This window comes from Notamacropus eugenii, chromosome 6 (genome assembly GCF_028372415.1).
Source record: "Notamacropus eugenii isolate mMacEug1 chromosome 6, mMacEug1.pri_v2, whole genome shotgun sequence".
NCBI lineage: Eukaryota > Metazoa > Chordata > Mammalia > Diprotodontia > Macropodidae > Notamacropus > Notamacropus eugenii.
This window is the reverse complement of record NC_092877.1, coordinates 47,276,225-47,304,153: the sequence shown is the minus strand read 5'-3', so window position 1 is coordinate 47,304,153 and position 27,929 is coordinate 47,276,225. Positions and strand designations below refer to the sequence as shown.

Sequence of the window (27,929 nt, the reverse complement as noted above, 5' to 3'; positions counted from 1 at the left end):
TACATTTTATGGAGCAGCAAGTCCTTCATACCCTTATGACCGGAAAATGGAATTTTGTTTTGGATTTGTAGCTCAGCTTAAGGAAAATCACCTGGGAATTAACTTCCCCCTGTCAACATTTGCTCTTCTCAAAAGTTTTAGGTTTCTCATGAGTCACTAGTAAAATGTAAGTTCATCTGTAGTTGGGAAAGTTGATAGTAATGAAATTTAACTATAGCTTTCTTATAAAATCTCAGAGTTGTTCTGATATCCCTTAGTAACATGACTTTTTCTTTTCAATCAGCAAAATAGGGACTTGGATATGTTTATCAATGCTTCAAAAAACTTCAACCTCAACATTACTTGGGCAACAAGCTTTACAGGTCAGTAAAACTCTTGGTCACTACAAAGGACAAGAACGTGTTTGGCTTTAAAACCTGCAAATGTGTTACTTCCAGTCTTATTATTCATGTGCCCAGTAATGAAGATAAAAAGAAGAAAGGTAGAAGAGACAGGGTGCTGGAAAGATTACTGGAGTTAGAAGTTGGGAGCCCCAAGTTCGATTTCTGGTACTGTCGCTTACTGACTTTGTGTCCGTAAGCAAAGCACCATTTTTGAGCCTCAGTCTCTTATCTGTAAAACAGGCAGGCTAATAATACTCAAACTACCTGTCTCATCAGGTTTTTGTGAGGAAAATACTTTGCAAGCCTTAATTCACTGTAGAAATAACTATGAACTGTTGAATTGAAAAGTTAATGTAACTTTCCTTTTTCTGTATCCCTGCTCAATGATCCTTTCATTCCAGACTCTCCAGAGCCTGAGATTTTCTCCTGAATTACTATCACCTACTGTAGTTACTTAGGATGAGAGACTGCACTGATGGCTTATTTGCACATACCATAAGCTGCTTCTTTATTAATGCAAGACTACATGAGTAGCAATCTTGACTGTGTATTAATGGTTCCTAACATTGCTTGAAAGGATGAGACTTATATGATCAGTCAAGATGGAGGCATAGAATGATTCTAAAGTTAAGGAAGTTTAGCTTCAGGTTAATTCCCTGGTTGAGACGATGAGAATTAAACAAACAAAAGATTAAGAAAAGACAGGTTCTACATATAACAAAGGCTGGTTTACCTTTTAATACCTAGCAAGCAAATGGTTCTCTGGGCAGAAAGATATATGTGAACTTAGAGGTTTGAGTCCACATCATTAATGGAGTTAATCCAGACAAAGCTCCCATAGCTCACTGCTGGTATCCAAAAACTCATCTGTGACTTTCCCATGTAGTCATAATCACCTAGTGCTTGCATCCTGAAGGAAGATTGCATAGCAGTTCTGGAGAGCTTAGAGGGCAGTATATAGATGGTGAAAGGTGCCTATAGGAAAAGCTGTGAGCATCTGGGCTTATTTGTCCTTGAAAAGGAAACTATAGTAACTTCAAGGCCTGAAGATAGAGTATTTACTGTTCAGAGGACAGGAATTACCAGATTACCAATTACCAAAGCAACTGTGGTACAGTACAAAGAATACTGGATTAAAAAATCAGAAGTGCTGGATTCCCATTCTGGTTCTGTTGCTTATCGGGCAAATCACTCACCTTCCCTGAGTCTTTGCTTTATTACCGTAAAGTAGCAATAATAGCACCTGCAGTACCTTCCTTATAATGTTATTGTGAGGATAATGTACGTGTGTGTGTATGCGTGGATATAGTGCTTTGTTAATCTTAAAATGCTGTATTGTCTGTATAATAACAAAACCCAAGAGTCAGTAATAGAAAGGGAAGTCACATTTAAAATAACTGCACTATGCATAGAGTCTTTAGGAATCATTCTGTCTAAGCAACTTGGTGGCTGTATACAGTAAATTACAAGATTTGTTTAAAGAAATAAAGAACATGGAGGACTGTTCTAGGTTTGTGGCTGTGCTATATGCCAGTGTAATAAAACTGACAGTATTACCAAAGTTAATTTACAAAATTTTTTTGATGCATTCATTGTCTTTCCTAATTTTTGTCTTTCCCTTTTTGTTATGAGTTGGCCCTTGTAGGAGGGATGAGAGAAAGAATACGGGGGACATGTAGGCAATGTAAAGAGAAGAAAAAGCAATATATGTGTATATATACATACATGCATACATCCATATATGTTTGTGTACACACACACACATACACACACACACACACACACACACACACACACACTGAGCGAGAGAAGGGAGGGGGAGAGAGGAGAAAATATGAACACTGAAGTCAGCTTTCAAGCTCTCTGGTCCACTGTTTCCTCCTGTAAAATCAAACAAGATGGTCTCTGAGACTCCTTCCAACTCTTTTGTGTCCTAGGAGATTTAATTACTGAGGGATTTAGTTGGAATTTGTGAGAGGAGGGTCTTAGAAATAGATTTTCATCAATCTGGAAAGATCTAGGCCGACTTTTTACTTATAAGAAGAAGAATAGATTGAGTGATACCTCAAGCACCTCTCTACCCCACTCTGTGTTCTTTACAGTTGTCAGTTTGAGGGGTGCAGATCGACCCAGAAACCTAGCATACATGTTCTAGGGATTTTTTTTAGACTGTTGATAGTAAAATAAGTTGAAAGCAGAAAATTTGACTTGAAATGTTGCAAAAAATAGTGTTGTTGTCTTAATAGTATTTTGTAAAGCTTTTCATTTTCAGTTTCTGTGGTAAAGGACATAAAGTGCTTTTTAATCTGAAAGAAATATATATTGTAAGTGTCACTACAATGTTTGCCTTCATATTACCACAAAAACATTTGTTCTTTTGGCTATTTTTCAGAATGATGTAGTTAGGAAGTAGTAGAGATGCTTACATCTGAGGATAATCTATGGTAGATTATAGTCTGCAAATGTACTTACTCTCTTTTCTCACCCAACAGCTGGGACACAAGCTGGAGAAGAGATGGCTGTTGTTTCGAAAACCAACATTAAAGAGTACAAAGACAGCTTCTCCAATGAGAAATTTGATTTCCGCAGTCACCCAAATATCACTTTCTTTGTTTATGTCAGCAATTTTACCTGGCCCATCAAAATTCAGGTAACAGTTGCCTCTGGTCATTAAGTTACATTTAGCTAATTTAGAATTCGTGACTGTTTAATTTGGAAAAGTCTGGTTTACTTTTGTAATGTTTGTGGGGAGTGTATTTTGGACAAATAAGTCTAACAAAAAGTGAAAGAGGCTAGGCTTGAGCCAGTTAATATAATGACCTATTTTTTTAATTGATTTATAGATCTTGATTTGGTATATACCATTACCATATCATTTGCACAGACATTAATAACAGATTCCAAGTGCTCTATTCATGTTAACCTAGTATTGCTATGAACTGAAAAGTAGTTAAAATTTTTACTTTAATATTGCATAATTCAGGCTAGGCCCACCTTTTATTTTATATTAATAATAAGGCTGTGGTCTGTTTCAACACATTAATGGAAACTTTATTCTTATAATTCTCATTTGCTTACAGTGGTTCTCTGCCTAACCAAATTTTTAAGTGGGTGGTATATTAGTGAGCCATTGTAACAAGAGCAGAGGAATAGACTCTATCTTCTTTCTCATATTCATTTTGTTTTTCATTGAGTAAAAAGGATCTAAAATGGTCACCTCATAGCATTGTCTGCAAATTCTGTGGTGCAGTGGCTCTCATATATTACATGCTTAAAAATTGTTGGTGGAATTGAATAAAATTGCTTCTTTTAGTGCCCTAGGTGGAGAAAGGGTGAAATTGCATAAGACAACATTTCTTAGAATTATTGTACAGAGGTAGCCAGTTGTAATAGACCTCTATAGAAGGAATTCTGACAAAGATGATAGTGTTGTATGTACAATCAGCCAAAAAAAGATATTTTCTAATGCTTTGAATAATGTATGATTTCTTTAGTGTGTAGATAGTCTGTATGATTTGATATTGCTACAAAATTTTAATTAGCTATCAGCCAGTTTTCTATTGGTAAACTTCTAATGATAACGAAGATAGCTGGTGCACATATGACAGACCCACAGTCCATCCTTCAGGCCTGTTCCTGGTAGTGCTTGGGCTGTGCTTGTAGATCCTTCAAAAGCCTGAGTCACCTCCATATTGTTGTTAGGTGTCAGACTGTAATGGAGGTGGCAAAAGATGATGTCCATCCAATTCAACAAACATTACAAACTTACAGTGTAATGCAGCATGGTTTAGTGGGAAGGAATTGCACCACACTTGGAGTCAGAAATTTGGATTTGAAACCTTTGGACACTTACTAGTGGTGAAGAGTTGACTCAGTATTCAGCATTTTCTGCTTAGCCAGGATTTTTTTTCATTGTTACAGTCGTGTAGGAGGAGGAAATATTTCAGACACAAAGAGTCTTGAGTGCCCTGATGTTGTTCCTCCCTGACCTTCATGAGGCTTAACATTTATGTGTTCTTTGAAGAACCTAAGATCAAACAGGGAAAGTACAGGAGATAAAAGAAGGCATGCAAAATTGGGAGAGAAAATGAAAGTATATAAAGTTGAGTTAGTGACCAAATGACTGAGTTGTGATTGAAGTGTTCTGGAAACAAGTAACACTTTAACAGGTAACTTTATTACCACAAGTTGAGTGAGTGCTTTTCTATTATTCTGCCTGGAGCTAGTTAAAAATTTCTCATGAGAAAGAAAAATGTTTGGTCCCTTAAAGTAGTGAAATCTAGTATACCCTACTCCTTGTGGTAACAAAGTGGCCTCTAGAAGCACAACAAAATGAATAAAGCTAGAGAACTATTTCTGCATCCTGCCTCTTTGTAATTCTAGAGCACAGAGGTTGCTATTCTGAAAATCAGGAACAGGTGATCCTTCTAAATCTCCATAAGTCCATAGCTGTTTATTAAGTGATAACTATTCTCAGTGCTAAGCACTGGGGATACAGTGACAAAAATGAAGAGGTCTCTGCCTTCACAGAGCCTATATTCTGCCAGGAAGTCAATGATCATCTCAAGGTGGACCTCTTGTTTTTTGAGAGGATTTAAAAATATGTCTATTTGACAAAGCATAGAAGATGCAGCCACCACCAAGGAAGATTATACAAAATAAGTTAGGAAAAGACTCTTATTCCTGAGATTTGTGGTGAAGTGACTAAATTTATGACTCTACCTAAGGAGGAAATGTGTAAATCAAATCAGGCATGATCTTTTTAATATGAACTTGGAAATTATAGTGAGCAAGAAGCGGGGAGAGATAGGATGAGGAAAATTTTCTCACATAAAAGAGCAAGGAAGAGCATTCCCAGTGGAGGGGAAATTGGAAGGGGATAGCAGAATTGGTTCAAAAATGGAATAATACACACACACACACACACACACACACACACACACAGAGTTATGTATAGAAATCTAACTTACCCAAAAGGAAACTAGAAGGGGAAGGGAATAAGAGGAAGAGGAAGACGATAAAAAGGAAGACAGATTAAGGGAAGCAGTGGTTAGAAGCAAAATAGACATTTGAGGAGAGACAGGATGTAACAAAAGAGAGAGAAGATGAAACAGAAGAAAATGCGATAGAGGAAAATACATAATAATCATAGCTGTGAATGTGAATGGAATGAACTCACCCATAAAATGGAAGCAAATAGTCAAATAGATTACAAACCAGAATCTAATAATATGTTGTTTACAAGAAACACACTTGAAACAGAAAGACACACAGAGTTAAAATAAAGAGATGGAGCAGAAACTGTTATGCTTCAGATGAAATAAAAAAAAGGCAAGGACAGAAGCAAAGCATCTCAAAGCAAAAACAAAAATAGACCTAATTAAAAGAGACAAGCAGGGAAACTACATTTTGCTAAAAGGTACCATAAGCAATGAAGTAACAACAAAGAATTTTACAGCCAGTTTCTCGGGAAAAAAACCTCATTTCTTAAATATATATTGATCATAGAACTAAGTCAGATTTATAAAAATAAGACCCATTCCTCAAATGATAAATTGTCAAAGGATTCAAATGGGCAGTTTCCATAAGAAGAAATCAGAGTTATCCATAGTGATATGAAAAAATGCTCCATATCACTTGATTAGAGAAATGCAAATTAAAACAATTCGAATTACTACCACCTCATACCTATCGGAAGTAACACTCTGGAAAGAATGAGGGAAAAATAGGTACACTAATGAAGTAGGAACTGGTCTACTCTGGAGAGCAATTTGGAACTTTGGCCAAAGGACTATCAAACTATACGTACCCTTTGATCCAGTAATATCACTACTAGTTCTATATTCCAAAGACATAAAGAATAAAGGACTTAAAGGTACAAAAATATTTATAGTTCTTTTTATGGTGACAATTGGAAATCAAGGGGTTTTGGGAAATGATAAGAGGGGTCATTTCAGAGAAACATGTCAAGACCTATATGAACTGATACAAAGTGAAGTGAGAATAACTAGGAAATCATCATGTGTAGTAACAGCAGTGTTTTCATGATGATCAACTGACTTGGCTGTTCTGATTAATACAGTAATCTAAGAAAATGCCAAAGGACTCATGAAAAATGGTGTTCACCTTCAGAGAGATAACTGATGAATTTTGAGTGCAAATTGAAGTATAATTTTCTTTATTTTTCCTTCTTTTTTTGGAAATATGGAAATGTTTTGCATTATTTTGCATGTATAATTGATATATTGCTTGCCTTCTCAGTGGGTGGGGAAAGGAGTGGGAAGGAGGGAAAGAATTTGGAACTTAAAATTTAAAAAGAAAAGAAAGTTAAAAATAAATAATAAAATATTAAAAATTATAGTGGGGAAAAATGGGTGTATATTGTATTGCATATTGTGCTCTGGAACATAAAAGGTGTTCTTACCATCTTGCCTACCCTCAAGACAAGGTTTGTTCAAGGTGATTTTCTTTTATAAAAATATCTACAAAAGACAACATAGTTTAGAGGATATTGAGCTAACCAGGAGTCAGAAGACCTGGGATCAAGTCCTGCCCCTTCCACATATCCATTCTCCGTGACCTCTCGAGGGTAGTGTCTCAGAGCAGGCACTGAATTGTAATGGCAGATTTCACTCAGATTATAAACCATGTCTTTGAACACTTGGCCTTTTCATCCGCAGAGCCCCAGCCCTGGACCTCATTGTCTCAGGTGGTTGCCTCAGTCACCTGTTAAGGCTAGGCTTCAGCCACGTAGCATTTTACTCCCTGGCAATTTCCTTGCCAGGTGCAGTGCCACCAAACATTTACCTTCAGCACCCCTGACACTGTGACTTTCCAGTTTTATAACAATAATTAAATCTATCATTGTTCTTGGAAAGAATGTATCAGTCTATTCTTCTATGCCACATTTAACATCACTGTTACTTTCAGAAACAAAATATCCCTTCCTTATCATCACCTTCCTTGATATATTGTCTCTCTTTAGAACAGAAACTCCTTGAAGGCAAGGACTGTCTTTTTTTTTGTTTTTGTGGTCTCAGCACTGAGTATAGTATTTGAAAGGATCTTCACAGGCCTTCTAGTCCAGTGCTTTCGTTTTGTAGATGAGGTAGTATCCCCATTTCTTCCTCACCACCTACGTTAAGTGACTTATCCAGAGTCATGTAGGAAGTAAGTGAGAGAGGCAGGATTTGAACCTAGGTCGTCTGACTACAAAGCCGGTTTCCATTCTACTGAACTACTAGTGGCATCATTGAAAATATTTTTGGAAGAAATCCAGTAGCAGATAAAATGATGGGGATATGCAACTCATCTTGTTTCTACTTGGTTTTGTTTTCTTTCTTTAGATCTCATTTTGATTTATTACTTTTCTAATAATGATAATTATTGTTATTGATATTTATTGGGCCTCTAGATGGTGCAGGGGATAGAGTGCTATGCCTGGAATCAGGAACCTGAGTTCAAATCTGACCTCAGACATTTCTTAGCTGTGTGACCCTGAGCAAGTCACTAAATCCTATTTGCCTCTGTTACCTCATCTGTAAAATGAGCTTGAGAAGAAAATAGTAAACCACTCCAGTATCTCTGCCAAAAAAACCCCAAATGGGATCAGGAAATGTCAGACATGACTGAAACGACTGAAAAACAACAACCTTTCTTATTATTCTCATTATTATATATATCTTCATAATAATGCTACTGATGGTGATACAGAGATATTTGAGAGAAGGTTTCTGCCCTTGAAGAACTTATGTTCCAGTAGGAGAGATAAGACATATACATAGATCCTTATAGCATAAAAGTAACATGATTAACATAAGAGAACTAACAGAATTGAGGGAAGCTGGAAAGGATATTTGGTTTGATCTAGACCTTGTGGAATTTCAGGAGGCAGATATTAGAAGTAGAATCAGGAGAGTGAGCATCCTGCATTGGTGTAAATTTTAAAAACTTGGATTTGAATCCTGGTTCTTCTCCTTTCCACGTTTCCAGGCTTATTGCATGCTATTCTGACTCATGAGGTACACTTTCCATCCCTGTTGGCCTACTTGCTTGTCCTGTACATAACTCTGTTTTGGTGTCTTTATAGAGACATAGTACTAAGTCACACATGTGCTGCTCTTGGATCTCCTAGAATCTTTATCTTTCCTCAAAACTCAACTTATTACAGCTTCCATTATGATACCTTTTCTCATTCCCCACACTTGTACATACCTCTCACAAAACTTCTGTTTATTTTTAGGTAGTCTTGGTATTTTCTTAGGACATACTAGATTTTCTCCTTTATCCTTTCCCCCTGCCCTGACAAGTAAAATGTAGTCCCCTGGGTGGAAGACAAAGGGGAAACTCTTTTTACCCTATGTCTGTAGCTCCTAATATAGAGCCTGACATATTATAGGTACCTAGTAAATCTTCATTGATTCATTGCCATTAATTGACTGACTGTGGCCAAACTACTTCATCTGCCTGGGCCACTTCTTCCTAATCAATAAGGAGATTGCTTCTTGTCCCAAAAAACTTTTTAGAGGAAAGCATTTGTTAATGTTAGGGGCTCCCATGCCCTTGCTTCACTTTTGTCAGCCTTGTGTCTTCATCTGTAACTGAACAACCAACCTCACAAGGTTTTTGTGAGTACTATAGAAGTAGAAGTTAATCATGCCAAAAAGAATTATTGAAGGTGAGTATCTAGATTCCATCACCAGAGATTTTTAAGAATAGAGTAGTTCTTATGCCCAAAGGGCTACAAAAATGTGCATACACTTTGACCCAGCAATATCGCTACTAGGACTGTATCCCCAAGAGATCATAAAAATGGGAAAGGGTCCCACATGTACAAAAATATTTATAGCAGCACTCTTTGTAGTTGCCAAAAACTGGAAGTCAAGGGGATGTCCATCAACTGGGGAATGGCTGAATAAATTATGGTATATGAATGTAATGGAGTACTATTGTGCCGTAAGAAATGATGAACAAGAAGACTTCAGGGAGGCCTGGAAGGACTATATGATCTGATGCTGAGTGAAAGGAGCAGAACCAGGAGAACTTTGTGCACAACAACGACCACAGTGTGTGAGAGTTTTTTCTGGTAGACTTGGAATTTTGTAATAACGCAAGAACTTATTAAAAAAAAAATCCCAATGGTGGTTTTCTAAGGCAAAATGCCTTCCACACTCAGAGAAAGAAATATGGAAGTCATTCACAGAATGTAGCAGATCATGTTTGTGTGTGTGTATGTGTGTTTTTGTGTATCACGTTTTGATTTGTTATATGATTTCTTCCATTTATTTTAGTTCGACTACGTAGCATGACTATAGTGAAAATGTACTCAATAGGAAAGTATATGTAGAACCTATACAGAATTGTATGCGGTCGTGGGGAGGGAGGGGGGTAGTGGGGGGTAGGTATGGGGGGGATAAAATCTTAATTTTATGGCAGTAATTGTTAAACATTAAAAAATAATAATAAAATAAAATTTAAAAAAAAGATTAGAGTAGTTCTGAAACACAGTTTGATCGTGTGGCTTCTTGAGGTAACTCTAGTTCCACTTCCTTTTTGAGGGCCACTTGTTATATAAACCTTTTCCCTGTTTTTTCTTCAGTTTCTGATCTTCCCTCTTCTTTTCAGGATCCTTATGAGGATAGATTTCAAACAAATTATACATATTTATTCTAATTTAGTCTTACCAAAGAACCTTGTACAATTCTGACTGACTGTAAGAAGGGAACAAGTCATGGAAGAGGTCAGGAGAAATTTCAGAAAGCCTGGACGTATTTGGATTGCGTATCTATCTCCATTGTAACGGGGATGCCCTTACTGCCTGAAATCTTAGATGTTCCTGTGCCATTTAGTTTTGCGTACCTTCTTTTTTGTTACAAGGCAGAGTGGTAGCAGGTGGGTGTTATATCCAGAAAAGGTAAAAACAAAAGACATTATTTAAGCTTCTTTTACAAAATATGCAGAGAAAAACTAGATAGTTTGGTGGAAATGGTATTATCTTCCATGTTCTTAGCAAGCACTTTCTCTAGCCTTATCATTGAGGGGGCTGAGGGAAAGTAGGATGAGGAGGTGTTAGTTATGCAAATGGAAGGAAGGGATCAAGTATTAGATATCAGCTGAAGAAACTGAGAAGATGAATAAGGAAACCTTGTGAAGGTTTGTATAATTAGGGTTTTTTTTTACTAAGTGAAAGTAAGCTAATTTGATCTGAGTTTGAATTAATAGATGTAAATTTTCCCAGATAAGGAAAGTAGTAGTTATCCTGCATTCTGCACCAAACCATTATCTCCAACAATGTATCGTGGTTGTTGGAACCACATTTTTCTTAAAAAGTGCTGATAGCATGGAGAATGTCTAGAGAAAGGTGATCACGAGGATGAGAGAGTCTTGCTATCTGAAGAATTGGGTTTTTTTTGTTTTTTTTTTAATTAATTAATTTATTTAACTTTTAACATTCATTTTAACAAAATTTGGGGTTCCAAATTTTCTCCCCTTTTGTCCCCTCCCCCCCCAAAACACCAAGCATTCTAATTGCCCCCATGACCGATCTGCTCTCTCTTCTATCATCCCTCTCTGCCCTTGTCTCCATCTTCTCTTTTGTCCTGAAGGGCCAGATAACTTTCTATACCCCTTTACCTGTATTTCTTATTTCCTAGTGGCAAGAACAGTACTCGACAGTTGTTCCTAAAACTTTGAGTTCCAACTTCTTTACCTCCCTCCCTCCCTACCCCTTCCCTTTGGAGGGCAAGCAATTCAATATAGGCCAGATCTGTGTAGTTTTGCAAATGACTTCCATAATAGTTGTGTTGTATAAGACTAACTATATTTCCCTCCATCCTATCCTGTCCCCCATTACTTCTATTCTCCTTTGATCCTGTCCCTCCCCATGAGTGTCGACCACAAATTGCTCCCTCCTCCCCATGTCCTCCCTTCCATCATCCCCCCGACCCTGCTTATCACCTTATCCCCCACTTTCCTGTATTGTAAGATAGGTTTTCATACCAAAATGAGTGTGCATTTTATTCCTTCCTTTAGTGGAATGTGATGAGAGTAAACTTCATGTTTTTCTCTCACCTCCTCTCTTTATCCCTCCACTAATAAGTCTTTTGCTTGCCTCTTTTATGAGAGATAATTGCCCCATTCCATTTCTCCCTTTCTCCTCCCAATATATTTCTCTCTCACTGCTTGATTTCATTTTTTTTTTAAGATATGAGCCCATCCTCTTCAATTCACTCTGTGCACTCTGTCTCTATGTGTGTGTGTGCATATGTGCATGTGTGTGTGTGTAATCCCACCCAATACCCAGATACTGAAAAGTTTCAAGAGTTATAAATATTGTCTTTCCATGTAGGAATGTAAACAGTTCAACTTTTGTAAGTCCCTTATGACTTCTCTTTGCTGTTCACCTTTTCATGCTTCTCTTCATTCCTGTGTTTGAAAGTCAAATTTTCGTTTCAGCTCTGCTCTTTTCATCAAGAATGCTTGAAAGTCCTCTATTTCATTGAAAGACGAATTTTTCCCCTGAAGTATTATACTCAGTTTTGCTGGGTAGGTGATTCTTGGTTTTAGTCCTAGTTCCTTTGACTTCTGGAATAGCCTATTCCATGCCCTTAGATCCCTTAACGTAGAAGCTGCTAGATCTTGTGTTATCCTGATTGTATCTCCACAATACTTGAATTGTTTCTTTCTAGCTGCTTGCAATATTTTCTCCTTGACCTGGGAACTCTGGAATTTGGCCACAATGTTCCTAGGAGTTTCTCTTTTTGGATCTTTTTCAGGCGGTGTTCTGTGGATTCCTTGAATATTTATTTTGCCCTCTGGTTCTAGAATCTCAGGGCAGTTGTCCTTGATAATTTCATGAAAGATGATGTCTAGGCTCTTCTTTTGATCATGGCTTTCAGGTAGTCCCATAATTTTTAAATGGTCTCTCCTGGATCTATTTTCCAGGTCAGTTGTTTTTCCAATGAGATATTTCACATTATCTTCCATTTTTCCATTCTTCTGGTTTTGTTTTGTGATTTCTTGCTTTCTCATAAAGTCCTTAGCCTCCATCTGTGCCATTCTAATTTTGAAAGAACTGTTTTCTTCAGTGAGCTTTTGTATCTCCTTTTCCATTTGGCTAATTCTGCTTTTGAAAGCATTCTTCTCCTCATTGGCTTTTTGAATCTCTTTTGCCAATTGAGTTAGGCTAGTTTTCAAGGTGTTATTTTCTTCAGCATTTTTTGGGGGTCTCCTTTAGCAGGGTGCTAACCTGCTGTTCATGCTTTGACTGCATGTCACTTATTTCTCTTCCCAGTTTTTCCTTCACCTCTCTAACTTGATTTTCAAAATCCTTTTTGAGCTTTTCCATGGCCTGAGCCCATTGGGTGGGCTGGGACATAGAAGCCTTGACTTCTGTGTCTTTGCCTGATGGTAAGCATTGTTCTTCCTCATCAGAAAGGAAGGGAGGAAATGCCTGTTCACCAAGAAAGTAACCTTCTATAGTCTTATTTCTTTTCCCTTTTCTGGGCATTTTCCCAGCCAGTGACTTGACTTCTGAATATTCTCTTCACACCCACTTCGCCTCCTGATCCTCCCAGCCAGAGCTTGGGGTCTGAGATTCAAATGCTGCTTCCCAGCCCTCGGGGCTTTTGGCAGGGGCAGGGCTGCTATTCAGTGTGAGATTAAATTCAGGTGCTCAGGTCAGAGTAGGGCCGCCTCATGGGCTCAGTTCCCTCAGGGGGTTTATGCAGAGACCTTCAACAATGGATCCAGGCTCCTGCCTGCTTGGGGAGCCTCGGTCTGCTCCCGCCTCAGCTGTTGCCTCCCGAGGGGGCCTGAGTTATGGGGGCACCCCACTCCCCTCTCGACCCGCCAAAGTGACCCTCTCACCGACCCCTGTCACCTGTGGGTGGAGGGACCCGCGCATCCGCTGGAGATCCCATCCCTGAAGCCCACTCGGATCTTCTCCTCTCGGGGCAGGGCTGTGCTTGGTGTCCAGTTCGCGGCGCCCAGTCCGCGGCGCAAAGGACCTTTTGCGAGAGGTTTGCAGGTCCCTCTGGAATGGAAATCTCCTTCGCTCCAATGTTCTGTGGCCTCTGGTGCTGCAGAATTCGCAGTGAGTTGCTGTTTACAGATGTTCTATGGGTTGTGGGTTCGGAGCTATGTGTATGTGCGTCTTTCTACTCCGCCATCTTGGCTCCGCCCCCTATCTGAAGAATTGTTGAAGGAACTCGGCATTCTCATCCTGGAGAAGAGAGGACTTCAGAGAGCGTCATCACTGTCTTGAAATAGTTGCCAAGCTGTCATGTGGAATGTCCTTGGCTTTGTAGGAACAAACCAGAATTGATGAGTAGAAGGCAAAGAGGAAGGTTTTTGCTTGGTATAAGTAAAAACTTCTTAATACTTCAAAAGTGGAATGAGTCTTTGGGAGATTGTGGGAAAGTCATAGGGCAGGATGATGATCACACAGAGGCTATAGAAGAGACATCTGTTCAGGTGTGGTTTGGAATAGATGACCTCAGAGTTGTCTTCTGATTTTGAAATACTGTGATATTAATGGGAAGAATGTTTTGGAGTACTTTTTGGGTGCTTCCTGCCCCAAAATGAAAGTGCTTGCCTTGTAGTAAAATTGCTATAACTAAAGTTGTTAAAACTAAACCCAGATTAATACTTATCAGAACAGTTGTGGAGTCAAGAATTTTTGACTAGATGGTCCCTGAGATCCCATCCATCTCCAGAGTTCTGTGATCTTCTAATTCTTTGCATGAGATAGTTTGAGCATAAGAAAGACCATAGTATTAGACAAAAAAAAAAAAGGAAAGGGGACAGAGCTGATCTGTAGATTAAGAAAATCTCCCCATCTTAAGACTGGGAGTAGATAGAGGAGGGAAGGAGGTGACTGTAGAGGAAGGGGCCTGTCAGGTAAAATATAAAGAGGATGAGGCAGAAGCAAAGCTTGAATGCTTAAGTATTTTTCTGATGTGGGTTATAGAATTTTTCCCCATGTAGATTTGCCTAAATAGAAAAAAGGAAGTGATTGGTAGAACAGAAGTATGGGAGTGTGAGAGAGAAGAGCCCAGGATAGACTGAGAGGCATTTAGATTTGGTGTGTGTTAGGGAAACCCCTGGAAGGTGTTCAGGAGGGCTCTGGTAGGAAGGCGGGGCTGACAGTTTGTGGAGAAGCCTGTTGGTACAGGAGAGAGAAAAAGAAAAGGAGCAGATAGCTTAAGTTTAGCTCAGGTGGAGGAGGAATGCTTCAGACATTAAAGTTAAAGACATCAGCAAAATAAATCTGTATGTAGGGCAAAGGATGGGACTAAAGAACAGCGTAAAAGATCTTCCTGATAGTTTGGATGCTATAGCATTAAATTGCTTATTAACTGTAGTGAGTGTTGTTTTTATTATATTAGCATAGCATAGCATAGCATAGCCATGCACACTAAATAGTCTTCCAGCTATATAAAGTTATTCTTTATTTCTTTAAGGGATACTTTATAATTGAATCTATACAAGTACCACGTGTGCTTTGCTAGACTGATCCCCCAGATATTTTACATATTTTGTGGTTCTTTTGAATAGGATTTCCATTCCTATTATTGCATCTTTGATTTTGTTATTTATTACATAGATGTGCTATCGATTTTTATGGGTTTATTTATTTACCTGCAACTTTGTTAAAGCTGTTGTCTCATTTAATCTTTGTTGGTTCTCTGGAATTTTTCAAATAAACCACCATGTTATCATCAAATTTTAAATACTCTTCGCCTATTTTTACACTTTTAATTTTTCTTGTCTTATTGCTACTGCTAGCATTTCTAAAATTGTATGAAATAATAATGGGGAGAATGGGCATGCTTGCTTTATACATTTATTGGGAAAACTGGCCTATGCCCATTTTAAAAGACACTTGCTTTTGATTTTAGATACTTTTTATGATTACAAAGATCCATTTATAGAGGATTTTTTTTTGGCAAAATGTATATTGTAGTTTGTCAAAGGCTTTTTTAAATATCAAGACAAAAGTGTGATTTTGGATGTTTCTGTTCCTAAGATTGATTAATTATGTTGATTATTTTCCTAATGTTGAACCTTCCTTTCATTCCTAGTATAAATCCAAAATGGTCATAATAATTGACTTCTTGAATGCATTGCTATAGTCTGCTTGACATTCTACTTTAAAATGTTGATTTGGTATTCATAAATGATATAGTGTATATACCACAAATGATATAGTCAATAGTTCTTTGCTTTATCCCTCCCTGGTTTAGCTATTAGGACTATATTTGTCTCATAAAAGATGCTTGGTTTAGTGCTTTATTTCTTAATTTTTGAAAATAATTAATGTAGTATAGTTGCTAATTGTTCTTTAAGAGTTTATAAAATTCTCCTGTGAAGACCAGAAATCAGTACCAGAAATAACTTTGCTTTATTTGTTTTTTATCAATGTATTTTTTAATTAAATTTATTTATTTAACTTTTAACATTCATTTTCACAAAATTTTGGGTTACAAATTTTCTCCCCTTTTATCCCCTCCCCCCCCAAACACCAAGCGTTCTAATTGCCCCTATGACCAATCTACTCTCTCTTCTATCATCCCTCTCTGCCCTTGTCTCCATCTTCTCTTTTGTCCTGTAGGGCCAGATAGCTTTCTATACCCCTTTACCTGTATTTCTTATTTCCTAGTGGCAAGAACAGTACTCGACAGTTGTTCCTAAAACTTTAAGTTCCAACTTCTTTACCTCCCTCCCTCCCCACCCCTTCCCTTTGGAAGGCAAACAATTCAATATAGGCCAAATCTGTGTAGTTTTGCAAATGACTTCCATAATAGTCGTGTTGTATAAGACTAACTATATTTCCCTCCATCCTATCCTGTCCCCCATTACTTCTATTCTCTTTTGATCCTATCCCTCCCCATGAGTGTTGACCTCAAATTGCACTCTCCTCCCCATGCCCTCGCTTCTATCATCCCCCCCCACTCTGCTTATCCCCTTATCCCCCACTTTCCTGTATTGTAAGATAGGTTTTCATACCAAAATGAGTGTGCATTTTATTCTTTCCTTTAGTGGAATGTGATGAGAGTAGACTTCATGTTTTTCCCTCACCTCCCCTCTTTATCCCTCCACTAATGAGTCTTTTGCTTGCCTCTTTTATGAGAGATAATTTGCCCCATTCCATTTCTCCCTTTCTTCTCCCAATATATTTCTCTCTCACTGCTTGATTTCATTTTTTTTTAAGATATGATCCCATCCTCTTCAATTCACTCTGTCTCTATGTATGTGTGCGTGTGTGCATGTGTGTGTGTGTAATCCCACTCAGTACCCAGATACTGAAATGTTTCAAGAGTTACAAATATTGTCTTTCCATGTAGGAATGTAAACAGTTCAACTTTTGTAAGTCCCTTATGACTTCTCTTTGCTGTTTACCTTTTCATGCTTCTCTTCATTCTTGTGTTTGAAAGTCAAATTTTCTTTTCAGCTCTGGTCTTTTCATCAAGAATGCTTGAAAATCCTCTATTTCATTGAAAGACGAATTTTTCCCCTGAAGTATTATACTCAGTTTTGCTGGGTAGGTGATTCTTGGTTTTAGTCCTAGTTCCTTTGACTTCTGGAATAGCCTATTCCATGCCCTTCGATCCCTTAATGTAGAGGCTGCTAGATCTTGTGTTATCCTGATTGTATTTCCACAATACTTGAATTGTTTCTTTCTAGCTGCTTGTAATATTTTCTCCTTGACCTGGGAACTCTGGAATTTGGCCACAATGTTCCTAGGAGTTTCTCTTTTCAGATCTCTTTCAGGCGGTGTTCTGTGGATTCCTTGAATATTTATTTTGCCCTCTGGTTCTAGAATCTCAGGGCAGTTGTCCTTGATAATTTCATGAAAGATGATGTCTAGGCTCTTCTTTTGATCACGGCTTTCAGGTAGTCCCATAATTTTTAAATGGTCTCTCCTGGATCTATTTTCCAGGTCAGTTGTTTTTCCAATGAGATATTTCACATTATCTTCCATTTTTCCATTCTTCTGGTTTTGTTTTGTGATTTCTTGCTTTCTCATAAAGTCCTTAGCCTCCATCTGTTCCATTCTAATTTTGAAAGAACTATTTTCTTCAGTGAGCTTTTGAATCTCCTTTTCCATTTGGGTAATTCTGCTTTTGAAAGCATTCTTCTCCTCATTGCCTTTTTGAACCTCTTTTGCCAATTGAGTTAGGCTAGTTTTCAAGGTGTTATTTTCTTCAACATTTTTTTGGGTCTCCTTTAGCAGGGAGCTGATCTGCTGTTCATGCTTTGACTTCATGTCTCTCATTTCTCTTCCCAGCTTTTCCTCCACCTCTCTAACTTGATTTTCAAAATTCTTTTTGAGCTCTTCCATGGCCTGAGCCCACTGGGTGGGCTGGGACACAGAAGCCTTGACTTCTGTGTCTTTGCCTGATGGTAAGCATTGTTCTTCCTCATCAGAAAGGAAGGGAGGAAATGCCTGTTCACCAAGAAAGTAACCTTCTATAGTCTTATTTCTTTTCCCTTTTCTGGGCATTTTCCCAGCCAGTGACTTGACCTCTGAATATTCTCTTCACACCCACTTCGCCTCCTGATCCTCCCAGCCAGAGCTTGGGGTCTGAGATTCAAATGCTGCTTCCAGCCTCAGGGCTTTTGGCGGGGGCAGGGCTGCTATTCAGTGTGAGATTAAGTTCAGGTGCTCAGGTTGGGGCCGGGCTGCCTCTCAGGCTCAGTTCCCTCAGGGAGTTTGTGCAGAGACCTTCAACAATGGATCCAGGCTCCTGCCTGCTTGGGGAGCCCCGGTCTGCCGCTGCCCCTCAGCTTCTGCCTCCTGAGGGGGCCCGAGCCATGGGGGCACCCCACTCCCCCCTCGACCCGCCAGAGAGACTCTCTCACCGACCCCCGTCACCTGTGGGTGGAGGGACTTGTGCGGCCACTGGAGATCCCGTCCCTGAAGCCTGCTCGGATCTTTTCCTCTCGGTGCCGCGGCCGTGGCAGGTCTGGGCTGGGCTCTGTGTCTGCAGCGCGATGGACCTTTTGCGAGAGGTTTGCAGGTCCCTCTGTGGGTGGAGGGACCCGTGTGGCCGTTGGAGATCCCGTCCCTGAAGTCTGCTCAGATCTTTTCCTCTCGGTGCCGCGGACGTGGCAGGGCTGTACTCAGCTCCCAGTCCCGGCGCCCAGTCCGCTGCGCGAAGGACCTTTTGCGAGAGGTTTGCAGGTCTCTCCGGAACAGAAATCTCCCTCGCTCCAGTGTTCTGTGGCCTCTGGGTGCAGAATTCGCCGTGAGTTACTTCTTTGTAGTTGTTCTATGGGTTGTGGGTTCTGAGCTATGTGTATGTGCGTCTTTCTACTCTGCCATCTTGGCTCCGCCCCTATCAATGTATTTTTTAAAGAATTGATTTTTATCCATTATGCATCAATTATTAAGGTTGAGGTATATTTTTGTGTGAAGTCCTATTTGAAAGTTGTTGGGTTTATTTCTTTTAAAATTTTTAAATTTAATTTGTTATTTTGAACCTAACAAATATCAAATAAGGTGGGCATTTTCATATACAAAGCAGAAAAGTAAAAAGAGGACTACATGTGTCACTTCTGCTCCAGGTGCTGTTTACAGCCTTCCTTTTCTGTGTTCCCTACTCACCTCCCTTTTGTTTCTCTCTATGCATTTTAAAAAATGCTTCAATGATCCTTTTCTCTTACTTTTGTTTTTAAAAAATTTTAGTAACCCTACTGTGTGGTCCCCTCTCTTCCCCCCTCAGCCACTGTCCCAAATTGAAAGAAAAACAAAACCTTTGTGTCAACTATGCATATTCAAGACCAGTTCCCAAATTGACATTGTTCAAAAAATGTCTCATTCTGTACCTTGAATTCATCACCTGATTGTTAGAAGGTGTAGTATGTTGTACCACAACTTCTGAAATCATGGTTGATCATTGCAGTGATCAGAGTTCTCAACTCTTTCAGGTATTTTTCTTTACAAAACTTGTTATTGTATAATTTTTCTTTGGGTTCTACTCATTTCACTTTGCATCACTTCGTGAGTTTTCCGGGGTTTGTCTGAAACTGTTTTGTCATTTCTTAAGGAGCAGTAGTATTCTATTACCATGATATGTTCAACTCTTCTCAAATTCCCATGGTTTCCAGTTCTTTATTGCTATAAAAAGAGCTGCTATAAATCTTTGTATATACATGGGCCTTCTTGCTCTTTCTTTGATCTCTTTGGGTTATAGGCCTCGTAATGTTGTCACTGGATCAAAGGGAATGCAGTTCACTGACATTTTGGGTAAAGTTCCAAATTGCTTTCTAAAATAGCTTCACTAGTTTATAGCCCCATTGTTGGTTCTATTTCACCAGAGTATCTAATATCTCTTTTAAAATAATCATCAAATTGAACTTAAAACTTCATTAATTATGACTGAAAAGTGATCATTATTTTTAAGAGTCTTGTTGAAAATGTTGCCTTATACTACTGGCCTATTTCCCCCTTGGAAAGAAGACGCTGTGCATATAAATGGGCTTTTGTACTAGAGATAGCTGTATTTTTGCCAATTCTGAGTTCTGGGTTTTTTTTTTCATACCCTGTTGCTCCACCTCTTAAAAGTAACTGAAGTGGTTTTAGAGGTATATTGGTGTAGGGTGTCTCTTCTCCCCTATCCCCCATACACACTTTAGGAAAATAATCATTTTGAATGTAAGAATCAAAGCTACATTATGGAGGGAGATAGTTTTTCTCTATAATTTGTCGGTGCGTGTGCCTGGGTTGACTCGCTATGCAGAGTAAGAATCACTTAAGAAAGCAGCATCTGGGAGGGAGCATATTAGAAAATAAACTATGTTATGCTAACCATCTAGTTTGCCAAGCTTCTTTTGAAAAATCAGGTAAGTCTTGTTGCAAATGCAGCTCCATGCTCTGGTACAACTTCTGTAAGTACGCTGGTGCAGTTTTCCTAGATGGGGCAGCATTACCATGGTATGTGTGCTTGACCTTGGAAGAGAAGCCGGCTAGTATTAGTTCCCTTTGCCCCCCATTAAGTCTTAGCTTTTAGGACTTGTATGGGATGTGCTCAGAATGGAAACCAGTTTGCTGCAGTCCTCTTCCCATGGTTAGTGATGATTGCACAGGTGTGAGCAGTCCACACAAAGGTATGAAAGTGGGGTGCTGTGATCTTCCTGCACTATCTCACTCATAGACCTCTCCTTGTGTAGATGGCTTATTATCCCTTTCCATATGAGGTCAGTTCCTTAGACCTTAAAAGTAAGTAGTCCTATAAATATAATCCAAGGAAGATAGTGAGAAATTTATAGCAAAACAGTGTAAGATTGTGTAGTCAGATTTCATTTCTGGTTTTCAATACGAATTAAAATCTTTTCTGTCCTGCACTCTCATTTATTAAAAATGAAAATAGTATTGGATGTGAACCAAAGGAACCTGAATCTTCACCTTGAAATGTGTATAAACACTCATACTTTTAAAGTAGTAATCTTTAAATGGTAATCTTTGCCTTTGGGGCAAAACCTCAAATTATTTTTCATAATTAGAAACAGGTCAAATGAATAACTGCTTAAAAGATGGAATTTGAAGCTAACTAGCATCTCTGCAGACATGGTTTTGATGTTTTTACTCTTTAACTTGTGTTTAATTATGTCTGTTTTTGAAAGACTGACAGATATATTCAGACTTGATTCTTGGGAGTCAAAGGACCTGAGCTGTTTTCATCCCTGCTCTTGATTTGTATAGCTCTGATTCTAGGCTAAAGAATGGACAGACAGATGGACTTGGTTACATAGAAAGTAGTTCAGGAATTCAGTACATAGTGGGTACTACATAAAAGTGTGTTAAATAGATGTAATTGAAATGTCTGAGGAATGGAAATTGCTTTCTGAATGTGGAACAAATATTAAAGCCTTACCCATGGAGTTTCTTAACTTTGCTGTGTAAGATATCTGTGTTTTGAGGCTAGTGGAGCATAGATTTTATTTATTAAAATATCCATTCAAACTAAAGACTAGATTTTTTTGGAAATGTTGGGATTGATGTTCAGTGAGCACTTGCTTATGGTTATTCTGAGCAAGAAGAAAATTTTGTTGACCTGACTAGTATGACAGTGAGTTCTTTACCAGAATACTCTTAAGTGTTACCTACAGGTGAAATTATTTGCTTCAGACCATAGTTGTTTCTACTAGACGGTGATAAAAATTAAATACATAACATTTTACCATTTATAGAACTTTTCTGATATAAACCCTTAGCAAATAATCTTATCCTTATTTTACAGATGGGAAAATTAAGGTTGAAAGTGACTTAGTGACTAGCCAGTGGTTACATAGTGTGGGTCTCATGTTGGAACTCAAAACCAGGCTTCAGACTTAAAGTTGTCAAGAATTAGGATCAAGAAGACATTTGAGGTTCTTCCAGTGGTACTAGGTTATCTGTAGCAACATAATTTCTCATTATTTATTACTGTTTATATAGGAGATTCTGCCATATCATAGAAATGTCCTTTGAATAAATTCCTAATATCAGTTTACTAGTCATTGATCTATTTTTATAAATGAAGAGTGCAGAATGCACAAAGAGGTAACAATTTTCATAAGTCTTTTAATGTTGTTAATGCTTTCTTTAATAATTCTCATTATTGTTTTACTTTACACTATTGTGTTCATTGTGTAAATAGACCTCTTTGTTCGGCTTACTTTGCCCTTCATCAGTTCATGCAAGTCTTCTCAAATGTATCTGAATTCTTCATATTGGTTATTCTTTGTCATTCTAAGTGCAGTCAAATTCCATTTACACCCATATGCCCAGATTGGATTGATTATAAATATTTTTGTATATGGAATACATTTTCTTTCTGTCTCTGACTTTCTTGAGGTATAAGTGCATTGTGGGGTGTCATTGGGTCACAGTTATTGATTTCTCTAGTACAGTTTCAAAGTGTTTTCCAGAATGGTTGGAGCAGTTCACAACTTCATCATAATGTACGTGGCTTCTCACCGACTTTAACATTTATTATTTTTATTTTTTATCATTTTTACCACTCTTACAAATATGAAGTGCAGTCTCAAGAATTGTTTTAATAAGCATTTCTCTTATTTTTCATGATTTGTAGTACCCTTTCACGCACTTGTTGATATTTTGCATTTATTCTTTTGAGCACCGCTGAATCACATAGAAAAAATTTTCCAAACGCACCAGAACTATAACAAACACAAAAGATATATCTTCTCTTATGCACAATCATGATAATAATGTACAGTTATCTAGCATTTTGTTATAAAGAGCTTTAGGATATATTGTCTCCTGTGATGATCACAAAAATACCTCTGTTGTATTCTCTCTCCATATGGTGTAGAATTTTCTGCAGTGACAGAGAAAAGGGACTGTTGTGGACTTTTCTCTGTGTCCTCAGTGCTTAGCAGAGTGCCCAAACCATAGGAAACATGTGATAAATACTGAGACTTGCTGACTTGACATATTTTGGCATGCTGGAAAAGCTAAAAGTTGGTCGTTTCCCCCCCACCCCCCAGAACTAGACTGGCTAAGTTCAGGGGGGCTCACACCTTGTGCTTAAGGAGCAGATGCTCACTAGAAAAGTGCCTGTCATGAAATTAGGGTTTTTTTGTTTTTGTTTTTTTAACCTTAGCCAACTTATGCAGATTCTCTTCTAAGCCATGAATGGGTTGGAATCTCTTAATTGATAGAGTCCCCATACTGATGAAATCATTGTTATTGTGAAGTATTTACATTCACAGATGAAGAGCTGAGGCTCAGGGAGACACACAGCCAGGACTTGAACCCAGGTCTTCTGACTCCAAATCCAGTGTCTTTTTTTCTTACTCCACTCTTTCTTCACTGTATCCGCTTATAGCTGTGCCTTACAATCTTAATTTCATATAGTCTTGTATTCTTTGTGTTTTTGTGTGCAGAAATGTTGACTCCCCAGTTAGATCATAAGCTCCCCAAGTGCATGTTTTAAAATCTGTTACTTTCTTATATGCCTCAAGCATGTCTCTGGGTACTTAGACACTCAGTAAGTACTTGTTAACCCATTCAGCAGTAATTTTGAGACAACCATGTTTCATTTACCCCATTATCAGTAGAGTAACTTAACATTAGAGCTACAAGGGACTGTAGATCCAACGTTCAGAGTATTTTAGAGGTCAGCTCCTCATGCAAGTGAAGCTGCTGAAACAGGACCTAAAAGATTGTGACTTACTTAAGATCAAAGAGCGAACAAGTGAGAGAATCCAGCTGGGCGCCTACATCTTTTGATTTCATGTCTGTTGTTCCCATAGTACCCTGCGCTGCCTCATAGAATCCAAGAGTGACCTAGCACCGAAGAGTCTTGCAATGTCATCACCTCTCAGCTACCTGCACTAGGGCAGGGATACCACTCTTCCAAACAAATCATAAATCAGACCATGCATAAAATGACTGTGGAAGTCATAGTCACAGGATTTAACCTTCTTCCTTCCACCTCCCACCCCAGCAAATATCCCTCAGTTCACTTTCAAGTGGATTAATATATTAAAATTATTCTTCATTCCCAGAGCCCCTGCCTGATATGGGTAGAAATGGCACACGAAAGGTTCCTGTGGAATATGTTATGACTTCTGCGGAAAAGCAAGTTGTTAGGACTATCCTCAAAGCATTTTTAGTTCTAAGACTGCCTTATAATAAGAACTATCTGGAGTATCTTATTTATCTATACTTCATTTTTCTGGGTTGTAGCTTGGCTTGTTCCTTCTTCAGTAAATGGGTGGCTAAAATTTTTATCTGTTTCTTCCTACCTAAATATATATATACCACTTTAATCAGTGATTACTTTGTTGTAGTTACAGTGGAAATAATTGGTGAAAATAATTATCCCCACACATGAGCCAGAGGGTACAAATTGATATTTCCTATTGGAAATGATTGTTAAAGGATTCTTTAAAACAAATAAGCAGTAGTATCTTCCTCTCTGGAGATTTTTACCCTTAAAAAAATCTGTTGGTGATGTTTTCTTCCTTGGAGACTATTTTACAAAATGCTACTTCTTTAGACCTTGAAGACAAGGATTTATCCAGTATGTGATGCCTTGTACCTTCCATGTTTTAGGAGGCTCTGAAAATTTGACGTGCTTCCCTTCTGAGCTGTCTTTTCTCTCTCCAACAACCATTCTTCTCCCAGAGAACTAAGGGATTTTCTCTTCAACCTAGGGTATTACTCTTCATGTAAGCTGTGATCTAGATCATGGCTTTCCCAAATATTATGCATCTTCCTCAGTTAAGGACCTTTAGAAATTTCCTAGTACCCTAGAATCCAGTTATTCTGGAGTTAATCCAGTCCTATTTTCTTCTCTTTTTCAATTAAAACAATGTGAAGTATGCAGTATAATTATTTCTTAGAACAGAGAGGCCCCTTAAAAATAAGAAGGAACTTATTTTTATATTTATTTATATGTTTTTCATATTTAGAAGGAAATTATGTAGCTCAGTTAATAGAGTTCTAGACCTGGAGTCAGGAAGACCTGAATTCAAATATGGCTCAGGCCCTTGCCAGCAGTTCAGTTCCTGAGCACTTTGTTCAAACTACGTACAAACAAGCTCTCTCTCAGTTTCCTGGTCTGTAAAATGGGGTTAATAATTGTACCTACCTCCCAGGGGTTTTTGTTAGGACAAAAACCAGATTTTATTGTAAAGTGCTTTGTAAACTTTAAAGTGCTTTATAGATTCTATTTTTTTTTTAGGCCGAAAGATCATATTTAAAAAGATGACTGAGATACTATTTTTATTTACACTTTTCCTTTTACCTTTGCAGATTACTTCAGTGTGACAAATATTTATTTTTTGTTTACTATGTATGAGGTGCTGGGGATCCAAACAAAAAAACAACCCTGAAACTATCCCCTTTTACTCAAGAAGCTCATATTCTACAGGGAGGAAACAATAATTTCAAGATAAGCTACTAAAAGTAATTTCAGGACTGGGAGAAAGAGAAACAACTAGGATTTTTAGGAAGTGATTGTGCTCTTCAGTTTTATAAATAAGCTCCACGTGAACACGCGAATTTTCCTATATATTAATTTAGTAATATGCCTTTTTAAGCCAAATTGTTTCATTTTTCCTCTGTACTTTTTTCAATGAGTCAGTAAATATTTATTAAGTTACCAAAATAAACCTAGGAACTATATCAACACAATTACAAAATACTTTTCATACAAATAAAATCATCTAAGTAATTGGAAAAACATTAGTTGCTTGTAGGTAGGGTAAGCTAATATAATAAAAGTGACATTTCTACCTAAATTAATTTACTTATTCAGTGCCATACCAATCAGACTTCCAAAAATTATTTTGTAGAGCTAGAAAAAGTAATAACAAAATTCACCTGGAAGAACAAAAGGTCAAAGGAACTCATGAAAAGAAATGCTAGGGAAGGTAGCCTAGCCATACCAGATCTTAAATTATATTGTGAAGCATTAGTCATCAAAACTGCTTGGTACTAGCTAGGAAATGGAGTGGTGGATCAGTGGAATAGGTTAGGTACACAAACCACAGTAGTCAGTGACTGTAGTAATCTACTGTGTGATAAACCCAGACTGTAGCTTTTGGGATAAGAACTCATGGTTTGAGCATAGACTAACATCTTACACCACATACCAAAATAAAGTCCAAATGGGTACACAGTTTAGATATAAAGTCTGATACTATAAACAAATTAGGAGAGCAAGGAATCGTTTACCTGTAAGATTTATGGAGAACAGAGGAATATATGATCAGATAAGAGCTAGGGAACATTATGCAATGCAAAATGGATCATTTTGGTTGCATTAAATTGAAAAGTTTTTGCATAAACAAAACCAATGCAACCAAGGTTAGGAGAAAGCAGAAAACTAAGAAAGAATTTTTACAACCAGTGTCTCTGGTAAAGGCCTCATTTCTAAAATATATAGATAACTGAGTCAAATTTGTAAGAATACAAGTCATTCCTCAGTTGATAAATGGTCAAAGCATATGAACAGGCAGTTTTCAGAGGAAGAAATTAAAGCTATCTATAGTCATATGAAAAATACTCTAAATCACTATTGATAAGAGAGAGATGCAAATCTGAGGTACCACATCATACCTATCAGATTGGCTAACATGACAGAACAAGAACGTGATTAATGCTGGAGAAGAAGTGGGAAAGTTGGAACACTAATTCATCATTGGTAGAGTTGTAAACTGATCCAACCATGCTGGAGAGCAATTTGGAATTATGCCCAAAGGGCTATAAAAATGTGCATACCCTTTGAGCTAGCAATACCATTTCTAGGGCTGTAACCCAAAGAGATCATAAAAATGGGAAAAGGACCCACCTGTACAAAAAAATATTTATAGGAACTCTCTTTGTGGTGGCTAAGAACTGGAAATCGAGGAGATGCTCATCAATTGGGGAATGGCTGAACAAGATGTGATATATGAATGCAATAGAATACTATTTTTCTATAAGAAATGATGAACAGGTGGACTTAAGAAAAACTGGAAAGATTTATATGAACTGATGCTGAGTGAAATGAGAAGAACTAGGAGAACATTGTCCACAGTTATAGACACAGTGTATGATGACTGACTTTGATAGAATTAGCTCTCCTCAGCAATGCAAGCACCTAAAACAACTCCAAAAGACTCATGATGGAAGATGCTGTCCACATCCATGGAGTTGGAATGCAGATGGAAGCAGACTATTTACTCCCTTTTTGTTTTGTTTTTTCTTTCTATACAACATGACTAATGTGAAAATGTGTTTAATAAGAATGTATATATATATAAAGCCTGTATCAGATTGCATGCCATTGTCTTGGGGAGGGTGAGGAGAGGGAAGGGGGAGAACATTTAAAACCGATGGAAGTGAATGTTGAAAACTAAAAGTAAATTAATTTGTAAAAACATTTACTTAGTGCCTGTCATGTGCCTGGCACTGTGCTAAATACAGGGGATAAAAAAAAGGCAAAAGACAGTCCCTCTTTTCAAGGAGTGCATAGTCCAGTGGGGGAGACAACATACAAACCACCATGTACGAACAAGCTATATTGATGATAAATAGGAAATAACGAAAGGAAGGCACCAGAATTAAGAGGGATTGTGAAAGGTTTTTTGTAGAAGATGGAATTTTAGCTGAGAATTAAAAGAAGTCAGGAGACACACATTATGAAGGAGAAAATCCCCTGTGAAAGTGTCTGAAGTTGGTAGATGGAGTGTCTTATTGGTGGAACAAGAAGGAGGTCAGAATCACTGGTTCAGAGAGTATTAGGAGTGGTGATGGGGGGACAGGTGGGATAGGTTGTGAAATAAGAAGACTGAAAAGGTATGAGGGACCAGGTTATGAAAAGTTTTAACCTCACTTGAATTATTTATATTTGTTTTCAGCTGTTTTGGGATAATGCTCTTCTAAGGGATTTTGTTATTTGCAGATAATTGGCATTTGGCTAAATTTAATGAGTTTCATAAGACTTTATGTTTATAGCTCAAAAAAACCTTAGCGAACATTTAGTATGGGGATTCTTTACCTGTGGTATACTTACTTTTACATTTCAGAGAACTAATGAACTT

At 37.9% G+C, this 27,929-nt stretch overlaps 1 protein-coding gene across 3 annotated transcripts in view; it reads left to right on the top strand.

The window, feature by feature from the left end:
* The window catches only part of ATRN (attractin), a 244,387-nt gene that overhangs the window by 132,878 nt on the left and 83,580 nt on the right, over positions 1–27,929 (top strand). For 2 of the 3 annotated variants that reach the window (XM_072619903.1, XM_072619904.1), the window contains exons 23-24: positions 284–362; positions 2,876–3,033. In XM_072619903.1, coding sequence (XP_072476004.1) covers positions 284–362; positions 2,876–3,033 — 237 coding nt within the window. Of the gene's footprint in view, positions 1–283; positions 363–2,875; positions 3,034–25,155; positions 25,253–27,929 lie in introns of those variants that run through there. The other variant, XM_072619905.1, reaches the window with a different exon arrangement.